Here is a 17035-nt window from a genome sequence, read left to right on the forward strand (position 1 = left end):
TGATTGCTTTGATGCTGTCAGCTATTTTTCTAGCGGAACAAGCTCCAGCGCAGGGCACACCAGAGAGAAAACAGTAAGCATTTCTTATCATTATATAGCACCATATGACCAATGCCCCAACCAACACACACACACACACACACGCACACGCGCGCGCACACACACACACACACACACACACACACACACACACACACACACACACACACACACACACACACACACACACACACACACACACACACACACACACACACACACACACACACACACACGCACACACAAACAGTTAAAGGAGTCAAGGGGCTATTTGAGGTATCAGGTGTAAGCCAGCTGTGAACACAGTCTGGTTAATAAGCCGTCAGTTTGTGAATTAATGACTCATAAACCTGTCTATCCATCTATCTGTCATTCTGTCGGCAAACATGTGTTGCCCCAGACTTTCACAAGCAGAACATAATAATAAACACTATATGTTAAAATGATTGCAGATGATGGCCTTGTTCATAAATGTGTTCATTCTTGCAATTATATAAACTTAAATTGTCATTACCTGAACATGGCTTTTCATGATTTGAAAAAAAAAAATAAAGATGCCTGGCACTTACAGAGCTAGGAATTCATCAGTAAAGTCATAAGCTGCTCAGATTCAATTTGGGATAAAGAGATCAAATAAAACCGCACAGAGTTGAGAATCACGAAACCCAAGAAACATAGTTATTCTGGATAGTACAAAGACTGTAATCATTCAAACATGAAGAGATTGTACTAAATGAATCCCTATCGCTGTTAGAAAACTCTCATCTAATTTGCTGCTGCTCATTCTTTACTCTGAAGGAAAGCTTCACCTTTTTTTCCTACAGCAGAAGTGCTCTAACTTATTTTTTAATTGCATGGTCATATAAACACCAGTCCTCACCAGTTAGGTATTCACTGAACATGACCCGGGAATGTGTCAGCAGCAACCAATTTGATTGACTGAACAAAGTGAAATCTACTGTTGTCCATCATGTGGGCCATCACTGAAATGTTTGAGCCGGGACAAAGAGTGGAGAGTTGAAGCTCTGTCAGCTTTTAAAAGGCATCAACACTAGCTTTCTGTCTTTGTAGTGAGGACTTAAGAGCGTTCGCCAACAAGTTGGATGTATATCAAGTATTGCAAAGTTTTCAAGCAGAGTTGGGGATTTATTATGAATCTTAATCTTTTCCCAGTTTAATATCATCTCTTGCACAATCAAGGCAGCAACGCACTTCCTGGATTTTGATTGGATTGTAGTTTCATTGTCATACATAGCAAAATTGCAATTTTATTGGTTCTTTTGAAACTGCAATTTTATCGCATTTTTTTTTCTTACATTAAATTGAATGAGCTATTTCAGGATGCCTTTGAGGTGGTACCGCATATGCGTTCAGGGAATATAATGGTACTTGCTATAACTCCTGTGTTCACAATGTCAACGTGCTAAAAATAAATGTACTTCCAGTGGTTCATGTATCATTGCTTGTTCGAGGTTGTTGGGTATCAGGTCGCTCCATTTATATGAACACAACTATCTGGTTGATTTTTATAACATTTATACACGCCTTAAGAAAAGCTAAAGCTAATGTCGCCTATGACTGGACTTTAGTTTTGTGATAAGAAAAAGAAACGCACTTGTATGGCGCACTGGGTTTCAGTGATGTATCATTACTATAACCCCACATTCGCCACATGGGTATCAGCTGTCTTATATCAACCTACTATAATGACACACATGTGCCTAGTTAATATGATCTGTCCTGCTGCTCTCTATCCGCCTCTCTCCTGGTAGAATTTCTTTTGTCCACCTTAGCTGTCGGCGAAATATGAGGATAAGGTTTTGTCTCATGTGCTTATTTCCAGATAAACATGTATATGTATTTTTTTCTAGAGTACAGCCCTCAAATGTTGCCTGTGTACCATCAACTCAGGTCCAGGGTTATGGCGATGATGTGTGATGATGATTTCTGCTGGACCAAAATTCCGCTTTTGATTTCCCATGTTCACAAAAAGGTCAGAGGTTAGGATCACCTTCAGGAGCAGCGCCCCACCCACCCCCCCCCCCCCCAATCGATTAGTAGAGACTTGAAAATCTTGCCCTAGGACACTGTCCTTCACGTTTGAACTTCACTCTACCTCGTCATTCCCTGCTTGCCTGTCAATTTAGCGAGTTAGCAAATCCCCCCCGTCAAACGTTTTCAGACCCTAATGCAGAAGGTTTGTCTCTCATCTCTTTGGCCTCTTTGCCTCGTCTAATAAAACAGAAATGACATGAAACATTTCTTTGGGAGCAATAGTCATCTTGAGGGTATCAGGTGCTCCGCGTGGCCCTGTCCTAATGAGCCACATGTGACCAGTTAAAAAGGACCCATCTGATCTGCCCATTCGCCTCATTACCACCCAATACATATTAATGTCCAGGGTCACATCTTATACATACAACATACATATTCATAGCACACATGCCGAGTCATATATGTTCCTTAATGGACATGATGGCTTCACTGGTGTTCCGTGTGTTCTTTTCTTCTTTGTTTTGTATTTTTATGGCCAATTGTGTGCAGCTTGCTTCTATTATATTGTATTTTGTTTCGTCATGATTTTACAGTGGACATGAGATATCCCTTGCCACTGTTATACTGAGTTGCCTTGTATCGCATGGGGCTAAACTGCATTACTTGGAATAAAGGCTGTTATTCTTAACCTTAATCTTTGGCTTGTGAGCTTTACAACAAAGCCGGGTCGACTTGTGTTGACATTAGTTCTGAGCAATTCAACCACTACGACACACATTCTGTTGAATTTTGAGGATATTTAGAGGCCTGAAGTTATAAGTGAAACACCTTGGGGGATTCTCTGAAGATACCAGTAAACACCTCTGCGGGTGAATGTAGAGAAGGGTGTTATGGGTAACCGAATCCCAACAAGGTGTTGTACAGACCTGAAGGTCAGGCAAGATTATAGGTTGAAGAGGCTCCCTTTGAGGTTGGTTTTGAAGTGGGAAATAAAAAGAATGAAAATATTACACTTACAGTGTCTAATAATAAAATAAATAGCTACACAAACATCTCAGAACAACTTTATGTGCCTTACCTGCAGCCCAAAGCATGTTCCATTGCTCACAACCGCCATCATCAAAGGCAAAACAATGAGGGAATATCTTTTGTGAATATGGCATCCACCCCTCGAGTAGACTTCCAGCAACTTGGAAGTCTCGTCAATCTTGTCAATCTATGACGACGAGCATTGAGAGACTGTCGACAGCGTCTGTTTCAACTCAAATACCTGATAACAATGTTTTTTTTATACATTTCCATCTCGCTATCAGCCATGTGAATCAGAACTTTTGCTTGTCAGGAACAAAGGCAAAATATGCTTTAGATCTTGAAAATGCTGTAGGAAGAAGGTCTGGGTTTATGGCTCAACACGACTGATATGAAAGAGCTTTGTTGCCCGTTTCCTCACAAAAGTCAGTGTAGTTTTCTTTTAACCATGATTTTATTTAATCCTGTCACAAGCAGCTTTTGTGCTTGAACCCCAGTGGTCGAGGAAAAAACAGCAAGCAGAAGGACATAATGCATTTATGGTAAAACATTTCCTAAACCCTGATTTAATTGTTTTTTTAATGTGACTCGAATGTAGTATATGTAAGTATAACAACTGCACCGCTGTGATAAAAACACACACATATTAACTGTTCAACACTGCATCACATTCCACACTCAGTTCAGAAGTCATATAATTATTTTGGTCACATCATGACTATTAGAAAAAAATAATACACATTTTAGAGTTGTTGTTTTTTCAACTGAATTTGTCACCCTGTTACATTTTCACCATCATCATAAACATCATATCAACATTAACTGCGTCACTGGGTATTGTGTGTACAAGACAAGCAGATGCATAATTAGAATTAATGTTTTTTTTAAATCCCCAATTGTCTCATTCACAGACTTGAGGGTATTTCTATCTATCTATCTATCTATCTATCTATCTATCTATCTATCTATCTATCTATCTATCTATCTACCTTGACAGTTATGTTGCTGTTTGCTGCTTTTCTCTCGCTGTCTTTACATTCAAAAACCTGTTTGACCTTCTATTTGTCCTCTGTAAGTGGTTCGTCCATTTATTTTTCTCAGTTTCACTCCCTCTCTTTGTTTTTCTGTCTGTCTTTCCCCCCTCCTTGTGTTTTGTCTCTCCTCCCTCCTGCTCTGTATCTCTTTCTGTCAGTTTTTGTTTACAAACCCTTTCATCTGGATATTGCTTTATATGTAAAACCCTACTATTTGAATGCCGTTTTTATTTAAAACCCTATCATTTAGATAGCTTTTTAAAAGACAGACAAATGAAAAGTCAACAACGACCCTTCAATTTTGTTTCCTGAGAGGACTCACGTACATACACACAAATGCTCGCACACCGCCTGCCTGTCTACATGCATCCCAGGTCTATTATTATGCTAATGGATCTCCAGTCTCCACATGTCCCCACAGCCTCTGAACACACACACACACACGCACACACACACGCACGTACGCAGGCAGGCAGGCAGGCAGGCAGGCAGGCAGATATATTTTGCTGAGCTCAGCAGTGTAGCTGCGCTCGCAGGCTAGCAAGAAAAATAACGAGGAGTGGACAATGTCACCATCATAGAAATCGACCACGTAGAATTGGTATTTCCTGGTGTGTCATTGATCGGCAGAGAAAGACAATCTGAGAGGAGAATTACTCTCAACCCCCTCCGACAGATACCTTTGTATAGAAACAATACATTATACAAAATGAGATGAAAAGGCTTTGGTCAAAATCTAATCTTTTAGCTCATCAAGTATTCAGTTAACACCATAGTCTTGGTCAAAAATAAATCCCAGCACCGACAGTTAATGTGTAAAAAATAATATATTTCTCACAATATCATTTTTCTTTTATAAAAGCACAACACAGTGTATTTTATGGGTCAACCGCCTAATCTTGGATACATTTACATTGAAACCTGTGGGGGGGTTGGGGAGGGGGGCACAGCCCCATGTGTGTTTTAAGACAGAGAACTTCAGTTGGCTCCAAAGTGAAAAGTTTCATATTGTTGCTTTAAAGCCCGATGGTTACTGTAATTTACTGACTTCCTCCCTTCGTCACCTGACTTCCTTGTTAGCTGTCGTCATAATTGCCATGGCTGCTTAAGCGTTTTGTATCTCAAACTTAAACACAAGTCATTTCAGAGCACTTTATGAGAACAGTTTTGCCTTTCTTGTGCACGTAGCGCACAATAGGCTTGTCTGAGCGTATTTGCTGGAAATGGCTACCAACTGCTTCATATACAAACTGATGAAAGCAGCAAGAGTGCATGGCCCTGAAAACAATGAACTAAAAAACAGCTAAAAGGGAGGGAAGGAATGCAGAGTTGGATGTTGATTCTCAGTGTGTTCGGTGCTACAAACACTTTCTTTAACCACACAGGGGGATTGCTCCAATAGAAATGTTATGTAGTGATTCCCTTTAAGAAACTACATTCACTTTTGCAGCCCTATTAGAACATAAAGCAGCAATGGTAAGTGCTGACCAAAGAGATAGACAGACTGAAAAGAAAAGCAATGCTCTGCAATGCACTTAACTACACACAAATGCTTGTGCACACGCACACACACACACACACGCACGCACACACACACACACACTCACACACACACACACACACACACGCACGCACGCACGCACACACACACACACACACACACACACACACACACACACACACACACACACACACACACACACACACACACACACACACCAGTTAAAAAGGACACTCACTCGCTCTCAGATAGACTCTCTGTTTCTCTCTCAAACATTTATCAATGAACTTTAAAAATAGGATAACTCCAAGGACCTCACTGAAAAGAACTTACATAAACGCATACGTCACTGAACTACATCACACCCACCATCATCCAGCCTGCCTGTATTCATATGAATGGGGGTAGGACGTATGTGTGTCTGGAGGGAGAAGACTGTTTGTCTGAGTGTTTAAACACCAAAACAGTGCATCATCACTCTGCGCCATGTCACTTTCTTTCCGACACAGCGGCGTTACACAAATTAACATTATGCAACTGCAGAGTCCTGTGAAGCTCTGATATTCTCTGTCTCTCTCTCTTTCTCTTTCTCTATCTCTCTCTCTCTCACTCTGTAAATGAAAACCATTCAGTAAAAACACCTTCACCTTCACTTACATTTACTAAACTCATTGGTTAATGCCAAGCCGGATTTTCGCTAAGAAGATCTGATTGGCCCAGAAGCAGTGCTGATTTGCATAAAGGAAATGCAATTGGTCGACTGCAGTGTAAAAGCATTGACCTGTGTTCAGTGCCACAAGAAGTTGGTTTTCAGCGGTTGATTTGATGGTTCTCAGTCCCCGAGAAGGGCTGGAACTATAAGGCAGGGGGGTGATGTTGTCTGTAAACCAACAGTTTGGAGTGAAAGCTACCTTTTCATTCACAGAAATACTTTTGGTATTAGCAGATTTTTCTGTAATTTTCCACTTATTGAAATTGTCATGTGAACGTTGGACAATTAACATAAATTGCTCCTGAATAAATACAAATACCATTGTTTTTGCTTATGGTTTTGTTTACTGTTCCAGGTCATTTATGATCATCAGAGGAAAATGAGATTGTTTAATTAACACTTAAAAGTTCCCTGTAGGATGTTTGACTAATTTATTTGAATATAATAATAATAATAATAATAATAATAATAATAATAATAATAATAATAATAATAATAATAATAATAATAATAATAATAATAATAATAATAATAATAAGCCACTCGCATCATTCAGGGATCAGTTTGGGGAAAAAAGTCTGCTTTTTAATTTCATTGACATTAAGCGTGAGCGTGCACTCAAAACTACCTCATTAAATTCCTGCCCTGCCATCACCGTGCGCCGCTGCTGGTCCCACAAGACAAGATGCTCTTTTTTTCTTCTGATGAATACAATTAAGCACTGTCAACTCTCTCTCTCTCTCTCTCTCTCTCTCTCTCTCTCTCTCTCTCTCTTGTAGCCTATAAAACCGCAACAGCTGATCTCGTGCATCAGAACGAGCATCAGCTCCGCACGCGCCGAGCATTCAGTGAGTGGAGGAGAAGAAGAGAGTGAGCGCGAGAGAGTTAACAACGGAGATATGGTCTGGTCTTCCAACGGCTGCTTTTCTAAAACGTTTTTATTTATTTTTTGAGCAACATTTTAAGGAACTTTGACGAAATTGTGGCTCAGTCTGTTTCCTGGGAAGCTCAAGTGTTGCTCTTGAGACGTTTTCAGGACTCAACTGTTGTCATTTTGAACCCCTTTAACCTTCACTTCTCTCCGACCGTTAGTCAACTCTCCTTCCTTTCCGATTAACGGTTTGTTTCGGACACATCCAGTTTGAGGTGTGACCCACCTGCATGAGTATTTCCACCGGAGTGTTTCACTCTTTTTTAAAACCGAAGGAAACTTCTTCTCTGGTGCTGAGCAGACACTGGCGGCTGTGGCACGCGGAGCTGTCCGGTGCTGAAACCACGAGACGGAACGGCGGAACGCGAAGAAGTGTTGTTGGAGCTGTCCGCCAGCTGAAGACCAACGCTTTGGAACGATAATAATACAATCCTCTTTTTTTTCTTTTTGCAGCAACGGAATTGCAGCAAGGAGACATTTCACAGCGTTTACTTCCTTCCATGTCATCGGGGCAATAACACATACAGGAATTGATTAATTTTTTTTTTTTTTTTTTTTTTTTTGACCTTTCAGAGCTCCACAGGTCTTCCAGTGGCGAGTTGTAAAAGAAAAACGGACAATTGTTCCCTAAGACCAAGCCAATCCCAGTCTGTTTTATACGAACGTGAGCAAAAATAAATATTATAGGCATGCTAAGAAGAGCCAAGAGAGGAGAGCGTGGTTTGTTTGATCTTTAAAAGCCATGCCTTCTCTGCACTTTAGAGGCTGTTTAATTGGAGGGGGTAAACGCACCTTTAGAAGCTGAAACTAGGGAGTTGCATTATAGATACATACAGGCGATTTCACCTATTGGTCTTGATTAAGTTTGAAGTGGCTCGGAAGACAAGAGGGAGCGTGTGTGTTTATTGTTCAAGTGTAGGAGCAACTACTGTCCCATCATGCCTCGGTCTTTCTTAGTGAAGAAAGTGAAACTGGACGATTTTTCTGCTGCGAACTTGGAAAGCTATGGCCACAGAAGAGAACAACTCAGCCTGCGATTCCATCATCATGACAAAGGTTAGTCATCCTCCCACACACACACACGCACGCGCGCACACACACGCACGCACGCACACACGCACGCACACACACACACACACACACACACACACACACACACACACACACACACACACACACACACACACACACACACACACACACACACACAAAAACACACAGCAGGCTCCATCGAGGGTATTTCTTTATCCGCAGATTAGTCATGACTGTTTCAAAAGAAAGTGAAAAAAGGAATTACAGGGTCAAACGGCGGCCACAACCCAAAAATATACCTATCATAGGCATTGGAATTCTAGTCATTGAAATGCAGAGATTATTTCCATGAAATGTGGAGAAACAGATCAAAGGCAGTGCAGAAAGTGAGGAAATCTTCGGTTTTGTCAACCAACCCCAAATGCTTACAACACTCTTTCTAAAGCCAAGTCAGTGGTTAGGGCAAAGCACAGTTTTTTTTTCTTTGAAGGGTGGATTCTTGATGACTCAGTGGTCTAACCCATTCTGTGAAATGTGTCATTCCCTACTTTCCCATATAAAAACAACACATACAATCTCCTGACCAGGGGTTTGTTTCAATAGGTAAGTAATCTAGAATCATCTTCTTCTTCTTCATCATTCAACATTTGAAAACATGAACAAAAATGACTGCTATCCAAACATGAAATGTGATACATCTTTGCTTGTCAAGGATAATCACTCTTATTCAATTCCATTCAACATTGTATAAAACAGCAAATTAAACTCCAATTCAACTGTGACATTTCACATTTTGGCTTTCTCCCACTCTTATAGTCCAGTCTTATTGTTTTTAATCTGTACCGCCCATCTACATTGATATGATTACAGTGAATACATTTTAGCTTCAGCCTAGTTGAAGACATTCAAAAGAAAATACATTTTCCTTTGAAAAGATGAGGACAACTGATAAACAACAGAGGAGCCAGAGAGCTGGTATTTTTGTGGTATATTATGCTAAATATAATGATGTTGAATCGTGATGTCGTCAGCAAACATGCAGTGGGATTCTCTGTTGTTTTACTGCCCAGTGAATTATTCAAATCATGGTATTTCCAGCTGCTCTGAGTCTCTCTCCAAGATTTCAACAAAATCGCTCAGCTACTTTGATACTAAATGGTTCCCACACACTGTATAATCCTTGATACACAGGCAAAATACAATACAGAGTCAGTGAGAATGGACATTATTGGATCAAACATTCAATGGAAATGTTGAAGTATTGATGAATACTTGCCTTGCATTTTTGAGCAGAGGCTGAAAGTCTTTAGCTTATTCAATTAAGGATATTCTTGTGGGATCTTTCTAAAAATCACAGCCAAATGTTGATTTAAGTATCTGCCTTTGTTTATGTATAAGATGATATACACAGGGACAGACTGCCCAAAACATTGCAGCTTTATGGGGCCTTTTGGTGCTTTTTAGCCCTTTGTTTTGGTTTTGTGGCACTTTTACTGTGATGGATCAGTCTCACCGCTCTCATTAACACTGTTTTCAGCAGCAGCAGGCAAACGTTTCTGGGCAAATTAACTGTGATAAACAGCACCAAATATCCGACCATTTATCTCTTTGTCTCTGTTTAATTTCCACTGGTTAAAACAGGGCAAAAAAACAGAGTGAATATTTCCCTTGTAATTCTATGGGATGATTATGTTGGGCCATATCACATTTATTACGCAATCATTTTCCAAAGTTGTGTGACTGTCTGCATGTTACAAACAAAAAATAGTTTCAGCATACACATGTGATGAAAGCAGCTTTTATAAAGGCAAAGGAAAACAACTGAGTCCATCAGAGCAGAGGGAGAAGTGTGTACCAGTGTTAGTGCAGCCTGGTGTGTTTCACATTGTAGCAAGGTCAAGTGTGAGATGAAGAGATCCCAGGTGTTCTGATGTCAGAACGAACAGAGCAACATGCAGCAGCAGCAGCAGCAGCAGCAGTGCGGCAAGCATGTAAAGACTGAGACTGCTATCCCTTGTTATAAATATGACAAGAGTTTGACTGAAACAACTGCAGCTTGTTGCACACAAAACACACACATGCACACACAGACACACAAACACCCACATGCACGCACGCACACACACACACACACACACACACACACACACACACACACACACACACACGCACACGCACTGCTGCGTTTCTGTCAACTCGGCACATTTCCCAGGCAGCTTGTGCACAGCTGAGTGCACTGCATCACACACACACACACACACACACACACACACACACACACACACACACACACACACACACACACACACACACACACACACACACACACACACACACACACACACACAGGGGGAAGCAGTCAGTGACCTACAAGTGTCCAAAGCAACAAACGTGTCAGTTACTGCTGGTTTCGATCAAAAATTAAATTGTAGCTTGCAGCTTTTCTCTCCCTCTTTCTTCCTCTTTCTATTCTTCACATTGCGTCTCCCCATCTTGATCTTTCCGTTTCTTATTCTCTGCTTTTCAAAGACACATAAGAGAAAGATGGCTTTGGACTGGCAGGGTATTTTAATCATTAATAAGCATTTAGAACAGCTATCAGCTCTAATGCGGCTAAAGTGCTTTGAAATAAATACAGAGTTGGCACGCACAGAGACAGACAGAGACAGTTACAAGAGACAGAGACAATACGCAGGCGTTTAGATGAACAGCAATTATATTTGTTTTTATTTTTTAAATAAGTTGATGTGGAATGGTCATGTTTAATGGCCAGGGATCGCGTAGAAGAAGCATTTTTGAGAGAATCCAGCACAGCTACACTCTGTTTATACCTTAAAATATTGCCTCCTTAAACTAGGGATGGAGATTGTGTTCACTCCTATGTTACTGCCTGTCAGTCACATTATCACAAGTCAGTCTGCTCATTAGTAAATTCACAGCAGAGTAAATAAATCCAGCTAGCACATGATACACACTACTGTATGAAATGGAAGGAAATCAAATTGGATATATATATATTTTTTTGTTACCTCACTGCACAAGACATTTTCACCTGGAGACATGTCACCTATTGGGCAGATATCAAGTAAATTAGGTACATACCTTTGAGGATGAATCCATTGTTTTTTTTATTACAATCTTTTCTTCTACTCCAGCACAGCCATCTGGTCAAAACGTCTGCTAATGCACACAAATTGGGCAATACATTACCATAATTTACAAAAAAAAACTCAAATTAAAAAAAACTTTATTTTTTTGGAAACTTGCTGAGCTTTCTCTTAGGCACAACACTCAGGCCAAATTAAAATGTTTGTTGTTTTTTGCAAGCCAGAAATTCCCTGTAGGTGCCACCACCGTACACCAAATCTTAGACGAAACCCTTTGGTTTGAAGTGGTGGTGGTGCAATGCAACAATAAATCCTAAGCACAGTGGGATGTAGTGAACTTTGCAACAGCACCAGTTAGGGAGCTCTAAATGAGTGTCAGTTCTAGGTTAGCTTTTCAAGTAAATGTAAAAAATGCTGAGGTAGTACAGCCCCATTGTCTTGTGAAAGATCTTGGAATTCGTGAGAAATTGCCAACTTCACTAACTTACTAACTTGAGGCGAGCGGTTAGAGGAGGAACTGTATACTTAAGTACTAGCCTGGTCCAACCAGACCATCGTACTTCATTTAATTTGTACAGAAGGTCTGGAATCACTCAATTGACAAACGTTCCCTTACTTGAAGACGGGTGTCTGTTGAAGTTTAAAACTATTGGATCTGCCCAGTGCCACTGTGGATCTGCCAACCAATCGCATAATGTTTGGTCGTGATGTATGTCATGCACCGGCTTCTGAGCCACTCGTTATGTTCGCTGATTAGACTGGCAGAAATCTGGCTGGATAGAACCCAGTAATATACCGCACACCCAGACTGACTACTGAATGGAAATGAAAATTGAGCGGAAGTATGTAGGCGGGCGGTGCCAGGCTACTTGAGTACTGTGCATAAGGGTTAAATATACACTATTGAAAATTGTATTTAAATTTAACATAACTTCATGTCAGAGAAAATTATTGTACTTATTGCTCCACTACAGTATATAAAGACAACTACGTACCCAGGTCCATAAAATCACTTTGCCCCCTGGGTAACGACTACACTTACCAGTTGTGCATAAAGTACCGAAATTGGCTACATATTGACATACTACATTAAGTTATACAGTAATTGTAATATTAAAAATAAATACTCTGAAAGAAGCGTTCTTATACTTTTCCTTCTTTCTGATATTACTTTTACTAAAGCGACATTTTGAATGCAGTACTCTTAGACTATGGTATTTTCTGCTTCCGCCACCACTGAATTTGTCACAGAAAAATAGAGAGATGTTTCAATAAGTAATCTGAAAGTAAGTTGCCATACGAAAAGGGACAGTAATTAAAGTAAGTCATTTCGGCTCTTCATTGTCCAACCGGTTCAAGTCTGTTGTTGTACTGGGAAGCTGCCATTTGGAGTAATTATGAAGCCCTGCAACACCTCCCAAGACTGGAACTGTTCTTAGTCGACCTAATAAAGGCTGAAAATGAACACTTGCTCATGTTTTTAAGCTTTACTCATGCTCTATAAAACATGACACACACACACACACACACACACACACACACACACACACACACACACACACAGACACATGCACGCACGCACGCACACACACACACACACACACACACACACACACACACTCACACACACACACACACACACACACACACACACACACACACACACACACACACACACACACACACACACACACACACACACACACACACACACACACACACACAGATGCAGGCACACACACTCACAATAACAGAACATTTCCAGAGTGCAATGATTGAATATTCATGATTTCTTTCCTCTTCTCCCTACCTCTTTTTGACTGCCTCTCTGTTGCTGTCTTTCTCCATTGCTCCGTCTTAATTGAATTCAAATGTTAAATCAGCACGAGAGCTGTAAACGGCATCGCCAAAACCACCTAACCGCAACCACCATCAACTTTATTTCTCTCTTTCTGTCTTCACACTCCATCTCTCATCTCCCTTTTCCCTTTCCCCTCTCCCCCGCTATCTATCCCTGTCTCTTGTTCTCATCATTTTATTGACCGGTCGTCTGAGCTTTTCTCAGAACTGCATCATGAAATCATATTACCAGCAATAGTATCTCCTCCGCTGCCTGTGTCTAAATGCTCACAGAGTGCTAATTGAAATGGAGAGTTATCGATCGCCCATAGATCCACAGGAGTCACGGCTGTGGGGTATTAGCTAGCAGTCTCTCCTCCTTGTGTCTGCTGGAGCTCAGCCTGTTGAGTGTGTAGAAGCCAATAATAGAAATAATGAAGCAGCTGACATCATAACGCTGCAACAAATAATTCATCAGATTGAGTCAGGGGCTGTGCAAAAAAAAAAAATGCAGGTCGCTCTGGAATGTTTGAATCGCAGGCAAATAACCTCGCTGTTTAGCTGAAATAGGGGAAGAATGAAAGTTCATGGCCAGTACGCAGTTGAATGCAATCTGTGTAAAGGGTGCCCTTGAGCAAAGCAGGAGACTCCAAGCTGCTGTAATAGATATGCTGTGTGTACAAAGGTTGACTTTTTGACAGCTCAGAGGTGTGACTGTGTGAAGCCGCAGACCTGTCAGCAAAGGTGCAGTTGTTGAGGACGAGACAGTGTGCTCACTGAAGCCTCCTATGAAAAATAAAGATTTTCCACCGAGGGGGAAAGTGTCTCCTCCTTGCTGGCAAAGACATAAAAGCACTTTACTGCCACTATAAATACCACAACTCTTTCCTCCTCCTTCTTCTCTGCTTTATACCACCTCCAAAAATGTCTATGCTTTGGACTTACCTCTCAGCATGTGTGGGAGTATCTTACAAATGGACTTGTGTCTCCTGTGTTTAGCTTTAGTCTCCTATGGATTGCATGTGTTGCAGTGGGAAAACAAAAGTTTATTTTAAATGAAAAACAATATCTGCAATATGTTGTTGATGTGAACCTGGGCATTCCAACTGATATTTAGAAACCAGAGAGGCCAGTCTGTAATCAGTAGTATTATAAGAAGACGAGCTATCTGAATAATGCATAAGCTTCGGTTTATTAGTTTGATTTGAGGCCGGTGTTATTACAATTATACAAAATGTGTTTTATTGTAATTTTAGCAGAATATACTTCGGAGGTCCTGAGGTTGGCAGTAACTACTGTTGTTCACTCATCAACTATGTAGCACTCTTGTAGCTTCCATTTGAAGATTTTTTTAACTAGTTTATTTTCTTGACTAACTGCAGTAGTTTGGTTAACAGAAGTTGATACTCACAAAGGAAGGAAATGATTATTTGTGTTATAGGGCATGCATTTCCCCTCTCTGGTTACTGTATCACCTTTGTGTCACTCACGTCACTTTCCTGTAAAGATTTTCGAACCGATCAGTTTCTAATTTCCAATCAATCCCCCTGTAGCTGGAAAACCATTGACCTCCCCCTCTCTCTCTCTCTCTCTCTCTCTCTCTCTCTCTCTCTTCAGGCTACATCAGTAATTATCTGAGTCCGTCTCCCTATGACGATGTGGTGGGAAGTGACTCGTCCGTCATCTCCAAAGCACCCTCCTCCCCCGACCATCCGGCCATCATCTATGGCAGCATCGACGACACCTATTCGGGTAGCCACGGTGACATCCACGGCGACTCGGACCAGCCGGACAGCCCCAGGTCCGAGGTGTCGTCTTCGGCCGAGGGCGGCTACATCAACGGGGACGCGGCCGTGAGCGAGGGCTACACCGTGGACGCCTTCTTCATCATGGACGGGCGATCGCGGAGGAAAGCAGCGGCGGCTAATGCTACACCCAGAGGAGGGAGCGCACAGAGGCACAGCTGCAGCGAGTGCGGCAAGACCTACGCCACCTCCTCCAACCTGTCGCGGCACAAGCAGACGCACCGGAGCATAGACAGCAAGAACGCCAAGAAGTGCCCCACTTGCGGTAAAGTCTATGTCTCCATGCCCGCCATGGCTATGCACCTGCTGACCCACGACCTCAAGCACAAGTGCGACGTGTGCAGCAAAGCGTTCAGCCGGCCGTGGCTGCTGCAGGGCCACATGCGCTCGCACACGGGCGAGAAGCCGTTCGGCTGCGCGCACTGCGGCAAGGCCTTCGCCGACCGCTCCAACCTGCGCGCTCACATGCAGACGCACTCAGCCTTCAAGCACTACAAGTGTAAGCGCTGCGACAAGACGTTCGCACTCAAGAGCTACCTGAACAAGCACTACGAGTCGGCTTGCTTCAAGGGGGCTTTCTCCCCCACAAGCTCACTGGGGGAATGATGGACTCGGGAAAGGGGTAGACCGAAATTTCTTTCTTTATTTAAATAAGATTTTACTGGCATCACTCCCCTACTTTCCCTGCCGTCCCCAACAAGAAGACCAGTATGTCTTAGCACAACAACCGTTTGTCTCTGCAAGGATCATGAGCCAAACAATAAAAATAGATTGAGGACATGTCCCTTTCTTTCAAGACTCTCCAATCCCTCCTCTTTTCTTACCTGGAAGTGGAGCGAAGAAGTTTTTCTATGACAGATTTAGACTGTCACCTGTTTCAATGAGATATGTCTGCATCTGAGGCTGTTTTGAGCATCTGTGAAGATAAATAAAGCACAGCACATCTAGCTCATCGTTTTTGAAGATATCTAGATCTATTTATGTCCTTATCTATCCTCGTCCCACTTTTTTTTTCAACCCACGAAACGACACTGAAGCACAATTCCTCTCCCATTTAAAGCATGAATTTCTTGCCAAGTGATTCAATTAACTTTCATAATGACTGCTATTTTTTAAAACAAGAAAAAATCTACATGTTCGTCATCTGAGGATACCGTGGTGTCCTGCTTTAGGTGAAACTGATCTTGGACTGAACTTATCTGCATCAAAGCAAAGAAAGCACACAGCGTTTGTTTTCTGCAAGTAATCATAACACTTGTTTAGTTGTTTTGCTTAACACGTGACATGCTTTGCCTGCCGTATACTGTGTCTACTACGGCTTCTGACACAGCCACACTGAACTGTGAAAGAAATATGATTTACAAACCTGCCATAACATGGTAGGAATGTACACATTTGTGGTCTTGAAATAATAGATTTTCTTTTTTTTTTAAGTGATTTTTTTGCGTTAGTGCTTTACTTGACAGTAAACAGTGGGAAGTGAGGATGAATTGGGGAGAACAAAACGACTTCCATGACTGAAACTTCCCACTGAGCCACCAGGGTATTCCTTAACAAACAGTGTTTTCCTACAACCTAAAGTTGATCTTATTTATTTTTTCAGTCAGTCGAGGATCCAGGCATTAAAAATGTTCTGATAATCCTCAGAAGGTCAAACCTTTTGTGTGTTTAGGTTTTTGTCGCCAGCGGGCCACACAGTATTCAGCTTTGAGGACTTTATTATGTGTCTTATTTATTGCCTAATTTATTTATTTATAACTTATGTTTTATTAGATGTATTGATTTTGCACTTTACTTTGTTACATTAACTTATTATATTTTGCCTTTGTTACAAATATGCCAAAGCATTTGACACTTTCTAATTACTGAATACCTTTTTACTTTTGTCTGCCACTTTAATTATACAAAATACTGCATGCAAAAAATAACAAAAGCCTAATAATGGAATCTATGCCAATTTTATGAATCTTTGGGATATTTTGCCAAACCTCTTAGATAACAGGCAAATTAA

At 41.3% G+C, this 17035-nt stretch overlaps 1 protein-coding gene across 1 annotated transcript; it reads left to right on the top strand.

Annotated features, from left to right (window-relative positions):
• Nucleotides 1–8179: 8179 nt before the first annotated feature.
• On the top strand, nucleotides 8180–15630 carry LOC307264354 (transcriptional repressor scratch 1-like; the record flags this gene model as incomplete). The annotated part of the gene is made up of 2 exons (XM_080045756.1): nucleotides 8180–8297; nucleotides 14837–15630. The coding sequence occupies 2 exons, from the start codon at nucleotides 8180–8182 to the stop codon at nucleotides 15628–15630; spliced, it is 912 nt and encodes a 303-aa protein (XP_079901882.1).
• Nucleotides 15631–17035: the final 1405 nt, after the last annotated feature.

This window comes from Ammodytes marinus (assembly GCF_949987685.1).
Source record: "Ammodytes marinus genome assembly, chromosome: 17".
Classification (NCBI taxonomy): Eukaryota; Metazoa; Chordata; class Actinopteri; order Uranoscopiformes; family Ammodytidae; genus Ammodytes; species Ammodytes marinus.